General features: G+C 42.8%; 1 protein-coding gene across 3 annotated transcripts in view; it reads right to left on the reverse strand.

The window, feature by feature from the left end:
• Positions 1-13,287, reverse strand: part of kmt2a (lysine (K)-specific methyltransferase 2A) — a 40,432-nt gene that overhangs the window by 5,609 nt on the left and 21,536 nt on the right. For 2 of the 3 annotated variants that reach the window (XM_028465507.1, XM_028465506.1), the window contains exons 15-31: positions 11,717-11,827; positions 11,298-11,371; positions 10,861-11,075; positions 10,579-10,673; positions 10,361-10,498; positions 10,117-10,275; positions 9,794-9,905; positions 9,633-9,711; positions 9,380-9,540; positions 9,134-9,280; positions 6,396-9,000; positions 1,614-4,232; positions 1,102-1,173; positions 803-1,020; positions 592-666; positions 325-499; positions 85-192 (exon numbers count right to left, since the gene is read on the reverse strand). In XM_028465507.1, the coding sequence (XP_028321308.1) occupies positions 85-192; positions 325-499; positions 592-666; positions 803-1,020; positions 1,102-1,173; positions 1,614-4,232; positions 6,396-9,000; positions 9,134-9,280; positions 9,380-9,540; positions 9,633-9,711; positions 9,794-9,905; positions 10,117-10,275; positions 10,361-10,498; positions 10,579-10,673; positions 10,861-11,075; positions 11,298-11,371; positions 11,717-11,827 (7,163 nt within the window). The remainder of the gene's footprint in view (positions 1-84; positions 193-324; positions 500-591; positions 667-802; positions 1,021-1,101; positions 1,174-1,613; positions 4,233-6,395; positions 9,001-9,133; positions 9,281-9,379; positions 9,541-9,632; positions 9,712-9,793; positions 9,906-10,116; positions 10,276-10,360; positions 10,499-10,578; positions 10,674-10,860; positions 11,076-11,297; positions 11,372-11,716; positions 11,828-13,287) is intronic. The other variant, XM_028465508.1, reaches the window with a different exon arrangement.

Raw genomic sequence — 13,287 nt, forward strand, 5'->3', positions numbered from 1 at the left:
CAGAAATAATGAATTCATATTGTTTTTAAGGGAATTATTGCCATTTGTAAATTAAAGAATGGTTGTGAGAGTGCTGTAGCACACCTGCCAATCCTGAGATGTCCTTCCTCATCGTCCTCCTCCTGAGGCTGATACTTAGGGGGCTGACGATGTTTGGAGGCCAGGAAGTTGAACATGTCGAGCACAGACCTCCTGAGGGGTGGAAAAAATGGTAGAAACAAATAGAAGACAAATCGTTACTGAGTCTGAAAAACTGTGTGTTGTTTGTACTACTTGGAGTGTGAACAGGAGGGCTGGTGTAGGTTTGTAACGGTATTTACAAACCTGTGGTGGATCTCTGCCCGAGCTGAGCCATGGGGATTGATGGGAGGCTCGTCTGTTTCCTCCGGCTTGTGGAAGCGGAAACGGTAGCTGTGACAGTGTTTGGAGCCGTACAGTTGCTCCAAGAGAAAGACTACAGTCTCATGAACCACTCCGAGCATTCTTAGCGCGTTTACACCTGAATACATTTGTAAAAAAAACCATTGAGTGAACCAATGCCTAACTTATTATCAAATATATTCCAACGTGAACGTGAGGAGTACGTCTCACCCTCAAAGGAGAGCTCTTTGAGCCGAGCATTAGAGCGAGCTTCCTGCACTTTATCGGTCAATGATTTCCAGGCCTCTGAAACAGAACAATTATTCTTTTAATCTCAATGTGTAGATTATTTTGACCCCGATATAAATTACTGATTTGCAGTAGAGATGATATTTTTACACCGCCATGTGACCCAGGTCTTTTTGTTCACCCTCTCTCTTACCTTCAATGCTCTCACAGCGAATGTGGAAGCCGTCCTCGCTGCAGATTTCAAAGATAATTCCCTTTTTAGGTTTGCTGTCCAGCTCAGTGTCCTCTCTGCTCCCATCCTGATCTGGTGGTGACGCCACAGAAGGAGATTCTGCACCTCCAGTTGAAAACGTTTCCTCTTTCCCAACTAATTTCCCTGGTAAAACGTGTCCTTCGGACGACTTCTTTTTACTAAGCAAATGAGAATGAAAAAACGATTTAGGATCTTTTCCTTAAAGTAGGCATCAGTTGATGTTTGTGCGTAGTGCATACCTCTTGTTGGTGTTCTTATCTGAGGGTTTGCCTGTGTCCATTGGTTCAGGGGAGCTCAGATCTTTAGAGCTACTTTAAAAAAAAAAAACACAGGTTCAAACAATTTATGCAAAAGATAACTTTTGGACATCTGTGACTTAATGTGCTTGATTTAGATTTCTGTTAGTGAATTAAATCTGTGTCACAGTAAATCTATAACAGTAGTAACAACATGATTCAACAAAACAAAAGAAACTGTGTCTGTAACTCGTAAATGTTATGTTTTAAACTATTAATATTAAAACAGGTCTCTCGTAAATGAGACCGCATTAACTTAATGGTGCTTACCTGTATAAATAAAGGTTATAAATAAAAGAATAACTCTTAAAATATTATCAACTTTGAATATATTCTATAAAATGTTTTTTATGCGTTGAAAACAGATTCAAACTTGATACCAATATTAAAACTCGCCCTCTACCTTCCTGTAAAATGTCCAAACAGAATGAAAATAATTAGAATAAGTGTCTCACCTTGGGGTTGAGGATGGAAGCTGTCCTGAAGGGTTGTTGAGCTGCTCCTGCATCTGAGAAGCTTTTAGCTTTTTGCCACTGCCCACATCTGGACCCTGTCTGCTTCTTTTTGCCTTCTGTTTGCCTTTTCCTGATCCTGACCCTGCTGTTGTGAAGTTTTTCATCCTGGCTTCTGATGATTGAAGTAAAGGCGTTGTTCTACTGCTTTGTAATTGTGCAGAGGTTTTCGTTTGGTTGAAAACACTGACGATGTGTCCTTTCACAGGGCTTAAAGGCATGGAGGGATTGGGAGTCAGTGTTACAGAGTTTGTAGAAGCAGCGTCCACAGACTGAGCTCTACTCAGAAGCTGTGGCTGCACGTGGACATTACTGCCTTCTGCATCTCCTTGCTGGTTGACAGACATGGTGAAGGTCTGCTGTGATGGCAGGACACAGATGCTGCTAGCTATGGATGTCTGGATGGAAGAGCCAAGCTGTGACATCAGGGGCGCCCCTGCACCGGGCTGAAGGACTACTGGCTGATCTGATAGGCCCAGGCCATGGGGACCAGCTTTGAAAACCAGACTGCTGATTGGCCCTGTGATCTCGGCCGAGCTAAGGGAGACTGATCCTGGAGTGAGGAGACCAGCAGTGCCACTGGGAGGTACAGACACCACATTCAGCACTGACTGACTGGGGTTCAGCCCGGACACAGTGCAAGGCAGCAAATGAGTAGAAGATTCGTGAGCCAAGATACTGGCCTGTGCTGGACCAGGAATTCTCTGCTGAATTAAAGTAGTGGGATCCAAATACATCACGCCTCCTTGTTTTCTCTTTATGATATTGGGAACTTTGCGCTGGGAAGGAGAAAGGGAGCTAAACTCTACTAAGCCACCAGATTGGCCTGGGATGCCAATTTGTGACGAAGATAGGTTGATGAGGGTCATGTTAGAAGGGCCAATTTCAGATGGTGCTAGTGTGGGCTGGCTACGGGAGTGGGTCAACTTTTTGCTCTTTCGTGGCAGAAGACGAGAAATGGGCCTCTTCTTGCCGTGAGAGGAGGCATAAACAGCCGGAGAACAAGTTAGCGAAGAAGGACTGGAAACTATTGTGACGCTGGGACCCAACTCATGCCGTCGACCAGCCTCCGAGACCAGAATCTGGGACTGGTCATGTGGTTGAGAGGGTAAACCAATAAGAAGTCCTGAGGTAGTGCTGGGAATGCCTGTCTGAAAGCCTGTCTGTGTGGATCCAGTGAAGGTGTGAATCTGAGAGGGATGAGAAACTGTGCCCAAGACTTTTCCTCCAGCAGGGAAGATAGGTTGAGCTTGAGTCATACCAGTATTCAACCCTGTGGTAAGTGTCATGGAGCTCAGCACTGTCGGAGAACTGGTATCCATCACTCCTGTGGTACTGATCTTCTGTGCGACACCGTTAGGGACAGTCTGAAGGACATAGAGAGGCTGGAACTGCTGATTGACGACAATCAGCTTGTCAGGGCCTGGTTTAATGACGGGACTGGAAACCTGAGCCTGTGAAGGAGGTGGAACTGATAGTGGAGTGGGGCTACCTGTAGCTGCAGTTGCTGCTGTTGCCTGGATGTACTTCTGTCCTTGCAAAGGTAAAGAGGGAGAACTGGGCAAAACAGGAGTACTAGAACTGTGGGGAACATCCTGGTTGGCCGGAGGATCAACCACCTGGCTGATAGCAGGGCTGTGGATAAACTGTTCTGGGGTCATGCGACCTTCTGTGACTTGCAAGTCTCTATTCCCCAAAGTTGTAGCATCATGCTGATTCTCTGATGGTAACACATTAGACCCTGTCCGCTTCTTGCTGCCTCTTTTATTTCCAGCAATGGTCTCTGTGTTGGAGTTTAAGCACAACATGGAGCGATCTGGAGCATTAGAGATGAGATTTCCAGTTGTGTGGTTTTGACCAGTGCTCACAGTCGGGCTTCGTGTCGTCAGAACGGAGAGGTCAGATGGCAGCTCCAGTGGAAGATATGGTTCCTCCACAGATATGGAGCTGTTAACATTACTCTCCACCCCTCCTACACTCTCAGCACTGGGCATCTGCTGGGAAAAGCCATCAAACAGAATATCCTTACGCCTGTTGACATCGACCCCGACGTATCCCTCATCTAGCAGCAGCTCTGAAGAGGATGGCTCTGACTGCTGACCCAGAGCAGGCAGTGACATGGAGGGAGTGTTAAGAACAAACTCCATGATATCTGATGGCAAAATGTTCCCACAGTCATCGCTGTTGTTATTGTCAGAGTCTGATTTGAGGAGGTCTGTGCTGAGGGACAGCTGGGCATCAAGAGGATCCTGACCTTGGTTTTGAGGTTGAGACTTGGCCCCGCCTTCTAAAGACAAACAATTTTCCTTTTGGTTCTTTCTGCTTTCTCGGGTGTTGCCACTCACTGTTGCACTGCTGCTGCTTTCTGCCTCTTTGCTTGTATTGTGAGTGTCGTGTTTGTCATTGTGCCGCTCTCTGCCCCTTCTCCTAGGGGTGCTTCTATGGGTGGTGGAAGAGGATGTGGCTGTGGTGGTTGTGGTGCTGGTGGTGCAGATGCTGGTGTCACTCTCCGACCCATCATCAATGCCATCAAGCTGCCCAATGTGCTGCTTTTCTAAGGTCCTGTATAACACAAATGAAGTATAAACCAAATTAAACAGTTTTAAGTCAACATTTAATTACAAAGAACACTGAGCTATAAGACGATTGGATATGGTATTTTTCAAAAACACATTTTATTAATTTAGGTATCAATTTTACTATTAAATATCTTGCAATCAGTGTAGTATTTCTCGGAGGTAAAATGAAATGTATTTTCTAGTAATAAATAAACTACAGAAAATATCATCCCACAATTTCCTAATTTAAAATATTATTTAAATCAAGGACTTCTCAATGTGGGAAAAAAAGCTTAAATAATACCCCTTTAACTTGTTATAAATGCAGGTGTCTATGAGAAATATCCATTTACAGTACTTCACACAGTCAGCTAAACATTTCACACGAAGATGTTTTTCGTCAATATTGACCATTTTCACTGATGTGAGGCTTGAGTGATCTTTTTTTTTCAGTTGAGCATCCTCTCACTAGTGCAAAGCATTTGTTTAAGGTTTTAGGGGGAATTGTAAATTTCAATAATCTTCTAAATATAAAACTTACTTGATGAACTTGACATTAAGCTTTGCAATGACAAACACACTGAAATACACAGCTTGGGAGTTAGCTGAAGAACTTCTAAAGGTACATGAAATTGCAATACAATGTCAAAATCAATTAAGACACGCTAAAAGAAACTATCAAATAAAAAAAGCATATTCAGTACACTATCAATCATATATCATAACAGTAGGGATGGGCGATATGAACTAAAAAAAATTATCCCCATAATTTCTGGTATTTATCATGATAACGATGAACATCACGATAAATAAAAAACTACAAATAAATGAAACAATTCCCAACTTAAAGTGTAAACAAGTTCCTTACAAACACAAATACATTTGAATACATCAACACATTAAAAATCAGTGAATGCGGATCACTCTATTAGTGCTATTGTACAAAATTAATTAATTTCCTCACTTAAAATGAAATTATTTTCTTAAAAAAAAAAGCACATGAAAAACACAAATAACTCCATTAGTGTTTTTACTGTTGCTGAATCTTGTGTCATTCATCTTATGAGTTACATAAAGTTATGGTTAATAAATAACTCTCAGATTTCCTATAATTAAACCAGATGAAGCTGATGATTTAATCATTCAGTATATTTAGGTGTAATAATCTCAATAGTTACATTAGTCTAATGGGACCAGTTTTGTCTTCTGAACACATGAAATATAATTAAAGAATATTGCGTTTCACATGAATAGTGACATTATTATTTATGCTAATATTTATTTCACACAACGTGTGACATGTTTAGCTTTTATTCTTCCATACAAGTGTTAAATCTGACCATGAACAAATCATTGGGTCTCTGTGGCTTTATGACAGTAAGACGTGTTCTTTTTACTTGATCTATTATTCCTTATATGGAGTGGTTAGCGTTAGCTCTTAGCCCAGTCTGTATGTCGGTGGGTTAGCGTAGCATAGCTAGCTTTAGCTGAGTTTTCAGTTCATAATCGTTGCTACGGGTTCATCTCTGTCCCCGTGTTTGTGGAACTTTGGGTGGACATGGCGGAGGAACTTGGATTGGTTCACTTTGTTGGATGGTTATCTGGTCTAAACCAAGTAGTGCTCCATTATGTATCGCAGCTCGGCAGCTTCAGGTAGCCGTGACAAGCACCGCCTTCTGTGGGTGTGAGAGCTGGGGGTGGGAAGCGTGGTGCACACCGCGGCCGCGGAGACTTGCTGCGGAGTTCCAGTAAACAGCGTTCCGCTCCAGAGAATAATAAGTTGACAACATACTGGGGCAGTTTTGGCCCTTGGAACAAGGATTTTATGGGCATTCTTGGCTAAATTGAGGGACAAATGGCTGGTGGCCCTCGCTAATTTCCAACATGGGAATTTATCGTTTATATCGTGGGATGACATATTCTTACCGGTGAGAATATTGTTGACGATATATCATAAACGTTAAAATATCGCACATTCCTACATAACAGTCTCTTTAAAATCTTGTCTGTTTTTTAACATGAAATCATTTGTGACGAGGAACTTGGCACACCACCTTAAAAGAAAAGCTGATCTGTTAACCAGTACTACAGCAACTGTCCTAAAGTATTTAGAAGAATTAAATGTGTTGTTATCAAATGCAAACTGTTACATTTTCAATTGACTTACAGAGCACTCAGCATTTCCTCCTCAGCTTTATCTTGAGCCCTCCGTTGCTGCTGTTCCTCATCTTTTAAGAAGCGTTGCAGCTGAGATCCACGACCCAGACACTGGTCTAGTCCTTCTATAGATGGCAGGCCCTCCCCAGGGTTTATTATAGTGCGTGTGAAGTTGTAATAGTATGAGTCTTTTGCTCTGTGTTTAAATCCACTGTCGTCTTCCTCTCCACTGTCTCCCGATGATGACGATGTGGTTATGTCGTCTGCTCCATCCACTTGTCCTTCAGCGGACTTGTTGCGACCTCCAGGCCTCCTCTTGATCATGTGCGTAGCTCCTTCCCCAGTGTTGTAGAAGGGCAGGTCTTCTTCACCATATGAGCGAACACCATAGAAAGGAGTTAGACCAAAGAACATGTTGGAGCGAGCCCGGGCACTGCGGCGAGGGTACCGCCGTTTGGCTGACCCTGATCCGTCGCTGTCGTCCTCGTGATTTTTATCCTCCAGACTTCTATCGTGATCGTCATCTTCAGGCCCATCTCCCTCATCTTTAGTTCCTTGACCCAGCATGTGGTGATGGTCTCGAATATCGCTGTGTAGGTGCTGTTTGCATTGATCATCATCTTCTGTCTGAGTCAGAGTGTCTGACTCGGAGCTGTCGCTGCTGCTAGCAGAGGGTGAAGAGAAGAATGCAGAACGAGCAGAGCGACATATCATATGTCCAGCAGGTGTAGCAGTGGATGCAGCGATTGTGGGACAGGCAAAAGAACTGATGCCACCAGCAGCAGTGGTTCCATTAGGATCCGGCTTAATATCAGTCTTCAGTATTTTTGCAGTGATCGGTTTAATGGTTTGTTTCTTCTCCCTGGAGAAGGACAGCTGGTTAGTGGATTGCTTGATGTGCGACTGGGAAGACACCTTCACTCCTTTTTCTGGGGCTAGAGCAGCTTGCTGAAACCTGTCCAGAGTGGAACTGTTGTTCTTCTTTGAGATGAAGAGGTTTTCCCTGCTCTGCCAGGATGCCATGTCCCCTTCTTGGTTCTCATGCATCTCCTGCTGAACTTTTCTGTGAAGTTTGGTGCTGTTCCCAAGCACTGCTGCTTTACTATTGCTGCTGTTGTGAGAACCAAGGTTTGTCCCATGTGTGTTGGTGCTGCCTGTAGCTTTAGCATTATTGTTGATGAGGGGGATTTTGTTACTGCTGTTATTGTGAAGGGTCTTGTCCCGATTGCGGTCTTTGGACACATCTCTGATGCTGGCTGTTTTAGCTTTGGGTAGTTTTTCTTTGGCAGTCGAGGCTGTAGCAGGAGAAGACACATGCATGGAGCCTTGTTTATCACTACAGTCTTCTGGTATTGTTCTTGACGACCACAATGGCTTTCCGAACACAGCTGCTGTGGTTTGACCTGATGCACAATCGTTCACCTTTTGTGTTTTAGACTTCTGAAAAGTGGGCTGTGGGGAGTTGGATTTCCCAACAACAGAGTCCTTAAGTAGAGGTGTTACGTTTCCAGTGGCGCTACTGTTACTATTACTGCCCTCTTTCCCTGAGCTGGACTTGTCCTTATATTGGACAGCGTTAGAAGTGGACTTGCTTCCATGTTTGCCTTGTTTGTCCATCTGCTTGTTGCCCCCACTTCTCTGTTGTCCCGGTATAACAGCAGTGCCTGCAGACTTGTCCCCTGGGCCTGCAGGGAACAGCCGGGAAGTCTTAGATTCACCTCGAGAATGTCTGTACTGATTACCTAGATTAGTTTCTTTCCCTGAGCCAGAGTCTTTGTTTCTGTCTGTTCTTCTATAACTGGAATCCCTCGAGGAGGGTCTACCCCTCTCAGAGTCTCTGCTAGGTGGTCTCTCTTTGACAGGGTCCGAGTCTTTTTCTGTGTCTCGATTGTTTTGTTTATGCTTGTCAGAGTTACTTATTCCTGTATCTCTGTTGAGTGATCGGAGTTTGTCTGCGTCCTTATAGCTGGGATCTTGAGATGATGATATGCTCTTATCAATTTCTCTCCGGCCCGACTCTTTGTTAGCCAGCTTCCCCTTCTCTGACTCCTTATTGGCTTGTCTCCCCTTTTCTGAATCTCTAAAAGAATCTCTATTGAGGGATCTTACCCTCTGGGATTCCCTGAAACCAGAGTCTTTACTTTGTGATCTCTTATTTTCTGACTCTTTGGCTGAGACATCGCCATTGTTAGAGTCTTTTTCTTTGGATAATCGACTTTTGTCCGAATCCTTAGAAGCTGGTTCTCGACTTAACATTCTCACCTTGTCGACATCTCTTAATCCCTGATCTCGAGATGGGTGCTGTTTATTTTGGTCAGTAAAAAGTAGTCTACCTCTGTCATTGTCTCTCTGAGTAGGAGTTTTTGAATCTTTGCTGGGGTGTTTGGATTTTTCTGGGTCTCTGGCAGGGGATGGGATGAGTGGTGGGGGTGAGGTAAGAGGTCGCGCAAAGGAATGAGAGTGAGAGGTCACTCCTTTCTGCCGGTTCAACTGGTGGGGTGGAGGAGAGAGAGAAGGGGAGCTGTGGCGACGGGAATCAATGTTCCGCATGCTAGGGTCCATGAGGCAATCCCCCACTGTTCCAACCTCATGTGTCTGGGGTTGAGGGGTACCACCTAAAAAAGAAAAAAGAATAATAATGATATATTACTATATTATAAATTGTACTACAAAAAATGTCAAAACATTTTGTGTTTAAGTTACCTAAATAAAGCAATGAAAGTGTCCAATAACAGTGTGTAAGAGTACCTGGAAATGGGATGGGCTTGGGGACTTGTATACGCTGACATGGGGGGTAGCTCGGATGCCGGTTTCTGGTATAAACCCTGAGCTTTGGGGTGTTGGTGGGAGAAAGAGTGTCGGAGCGCCTCGGTGATTCAAATGGATCAGGAAAGTCTAAATATAAGGAAACGTGAGAAACTGACACTTAGATAAATCACCCACAATAGTGGCAAACAGAAATGGACAATATACAGTGTGAGGAATGCAAGTCACCTGGCAAAGTGGTTGGACTGTGTGCTATGGTGCGATTGTCTTCAGGAGCCATCATGCTCTTCAGATCAAACTCTGCTACTGGAGGGTGACAAACTAAGATCCTACAAGTGTAAACGCAACGCTTCCGAGCATCTAAAGTACTCCAGTAGACCCTTGAACACCTGGAGAGAACAGGGCATAGTTAGTCGTACTTGACAGAGAAATGTAAACGGTGTATGGACAACAAAATAGCAAGACAAACAAAACAACTCACTGGTATCCCACAGGGAAAAGTTTGCTCTTGCAGTCGGAGAGTTCAGTCAGAATACCCAAACAATCAATGGTCATGGAACCTGCAGCAAACGAACAGCAAGGAGCATTTAAATTGAGGCCAAAGAAACTGTGTCATGCAACATTTGCCTGGAGTCCGCCTACCAATCATTACGTGGATATTTTCAGGCTCCAGTCCAGCAAGCCATTTCCTCCTTCGACTAATGCCCTCTAAATCCACCAGAATTCTTCGGCTCACCTCAAAACCAGATACCACCTATGTAAAAAAAAAAGAAGAAGAAAGAAATAAAGAAAAAGACCATGAGTAAAAAAGGTAAACCTTCCAAGTCTGATTATATTAACATTTAAAAGGCTGAAGAGCCTTAAGTAATGTGTGAAAATGTGAATTTCTCTGGAGATTAAGTATCTATCTATCTATCTATCTATCTATCTATAGTGAAAAAAAGTATGTGCATGGATGTGCTTACCTCTCCCTTGATGAGGTCTCTGTGCTTCGGGCAGTAAACTTTCTTATCTTCCAGGAAGACACAGTGACATTGACGAGCACACATGAAGTGGTAGTTGTATGTGCAAGAGGGAAGGCAGCAGCCAACTGTGGCCCCAGGCTTCTGACACTTTTCACAGTGCTAAAGAAAGAAGGAAAAGTTTGTGTCTCCTTGATATCATTAGCTTGAAGAAAGAAATTGCACGAGAAACGATCTGATGGCTTACCAGCTTTTTTCCCCTGAGAACAGCCATGTGAACGTTTTTTAAAGAGCCGTCATCATCCTCAAATACCTCGGCAGACCACAGGGCACAATTGACATGGGTCCAGTCATTGTGGCCAATGTACAGCAGTCTTCCACCCTCCTAAAGCAAATTGAAACGTTGCATATGCATTTACAGAAATTGTCATATAATATGATGGGTGAGAAAAATATTTTACTCACATCAGTATCCTCATCCCCATATTTCAGACACAGAACACACTGTCTATTGTCAGTAATGCCTGGCGGAGGACAAAACTTTGGGCTATCCTCACAATCTATAGGAAAAGAAAATTAAAAATGAGCTGCTTTGTGTTTTCAGTTAGCTGGCAAAAGCTCTAAGCTCTAGCAGCTCTGTGAGGTGTAAGCAAGGGTAGAAGACAGGACAAGAAAACAAGATCTGTAACAGGTAGGTAATTCTTTGTAATGTATAATGTATTGTATTATATAAGGAACTTCTCTTACCGGATAGGAGGGAAGGTGGAGGAAGAAATGAAGTTGGGAGTTGAGTTGGGGAGGCAGGAGAGTCTGGTTCACCTGGAGTCTTGGGTCGGGGTGCTGGGATGATTATGTTCATGAGGTGGGGAAGCTCAGCACGCGAAAGCTCCTGTCTCTCCTGCCACTGAGCATAGTTGTGGTCCAGGGATGGAGGAAGCACAGCATTGGGTAGGAGCCCACTGCTGAAAAATAAGAGCAAATGTGCATAATTAATGGAAATTAGTAAGATGAAGTCTGAATTTACAACGAGAGCAGTGTGCAAACACTAATGGAAGAACCCTCTGAGTAACAAGTAAAGAGGAACACCAGAAATACACAGGAAGGGTCAAACCAAGTCAGCATAGACTCCGACTTGTGCATCATAAATTATTGAGATTACAGCTGCACCTTTGACCAGTACTTACTTTGCAGATACTTTTTGTCTTTCCCAGAACCTGGACTCTTTCACTTTGAACCATGGGAAGATTCTGTCCATTTGCTGTAACCAAAAAGCATTATATAATCTTTTCACATTTGGCATGTATTTTAACACTTGACAACTTTAAAAAATTGATCAAACTAATGTAATTATTAATTTGAATTCTATTCCCACGTACGCAGTACAAGGTGAAAAAGTTCTGCTGGACAGGAATCCGTGTACCGCAAGCAACTAAACTTTTAGCAGGACAATGAATAACTGAACCAAAATATGAAAAGATTTGTAATACTGTCATTAGTGCAGTGATTTTAAAGTTATTTTTGTTACGGTGACATAAACATTTTCTCAACTGATAAACTTGTTGGTCGTTTTAACATGTGGTGTAGTTGGTTTGAGATCTCTTACCCAGATGAAGAAAGATTTCACCATGCTGTTGGCTTTTCTGCTCTCAGGTTGGCCTCCATCACTGTTTATGGCGGTCTGTATAATTCGCACGATGTCATCACTAAACCCGAGCTATGAGAAGAGCAAAGAAAAGAAAACACTCAAACATGATGGAATATTTCCTAATTCCTCTCCTGCACATAGTTCTGTTCCATTATGGTTGTGTTCTTTGCTGCTGCAGGGCAACAGTTTACTCATTTTCTTAAGTAATACATCATAAAATCTATGTAATAATTTATTAGCTCATGGACTATAGCATGAGGATCTTCTCCATGAAAAAGTAGACAGTAGAATTTTCAGCTTTAGGCCTCCTCATCTCAAAGAAAGAATTTAACCCAAAAATGGAAACATATTTTTTCTCACGGTTACCAATTTCCTCACAAGGAAAAACAAAAAAGGAAAAAAGCCTCCCCCTAATTGGTAGAAGTTCTTGTGTGGTCTTGTTGGGAAAAATTAAAGCACTCAAAATGTTGAGCATTTCATTATAAAATGGCAGTGGCTATCCGTACAGTTGCCTATCAATATATCGACTTTCATATACGTACGCAGCACCCCTATTTAGTTAGTTTAGGTCATGTGGTAGGTCAGTCATTGTTCAGTTTAGGTTGCGTGACTAAGACTAAACCTTACCCTCATAGGGTCATAGGTCGAGAGGGATAAAAACGTCAACAAACTTGTTCACTCTGTTGATATTTCCAACCTAACAGCGTTTGTAATTTTATTCCAGATATCGTTAGTGTTTTAATAGTGTTTATATTATTGGTAAATGGACTTTATTTTATATAGCGCTTTATCACCACACTGAAGCAGTCTCAAAGCGCTTTACATATCAGCTCATTCACCCAATCACTCTCACATTCACACACCAGTGGGACAGGACTGCCATGCAAGGCGCTAGTCGACCACTGGGAGCAACTTAGGGTTCAGTATCTTGCCCAAGAACACTTCGACACATAGTCAGGTACTGGGATCGAACCCCTAACCTCTCGATCAGAAGACGACCCACTACCACCTGAGCCACGGTCAGATACACATATTCGGACTCGAGGAAGTGACCCGGGTTTTCCGCTGAAGCCACTTTCGGCCCAATCCCGGCACTTTTAAAAACTGATGGAAGAAGCTCAGCAACAGTGATGATGGCCTATTTACACAGTGTATGAGCACAATGCTGTGTTTGGAGATAGAGCAGAGCTGAATTTAATGGCTGTATGAAGAGAGAGGCTGGTTTTTTTTCTTGTAAATGCTTTATAACCAGGTAAACTATGCATCTGTGTACAGTATTAGCCAAATGCTAATTCTCTTTGAATAGTCTATATATATCCGCTAATGTTTATCTCTCATCTTATTAAAACAATGAATGTATCTGTAATGTTTAAATTAATTTGAAATGCTCAAATACAGTAACTTCATTTAATACAGTCTTGGGCTTATGTGTTATATATTAATTTTTTAATTTTTAATCTGTATTATCAGGGAGGCTTTTACAGAAACTGTACGTCTCCTTAGCATCCTCATCATCACACCAATGACAA

The sequence above is a fragment of the Gouania willdenowi genome, chromosome 13 (assembly GCF_900634775.1).
Source record: "Gouania willdenowi chromosome 13, fGouWil2.1, whole genome shotgun sequence".
NCBI classification, from domain to species: Eukaryota; Metazoa; Chordata; class Actinopteri; order Blenniiformes; family Gobiesocidae; genus Gouania; species Gouania willdenowi.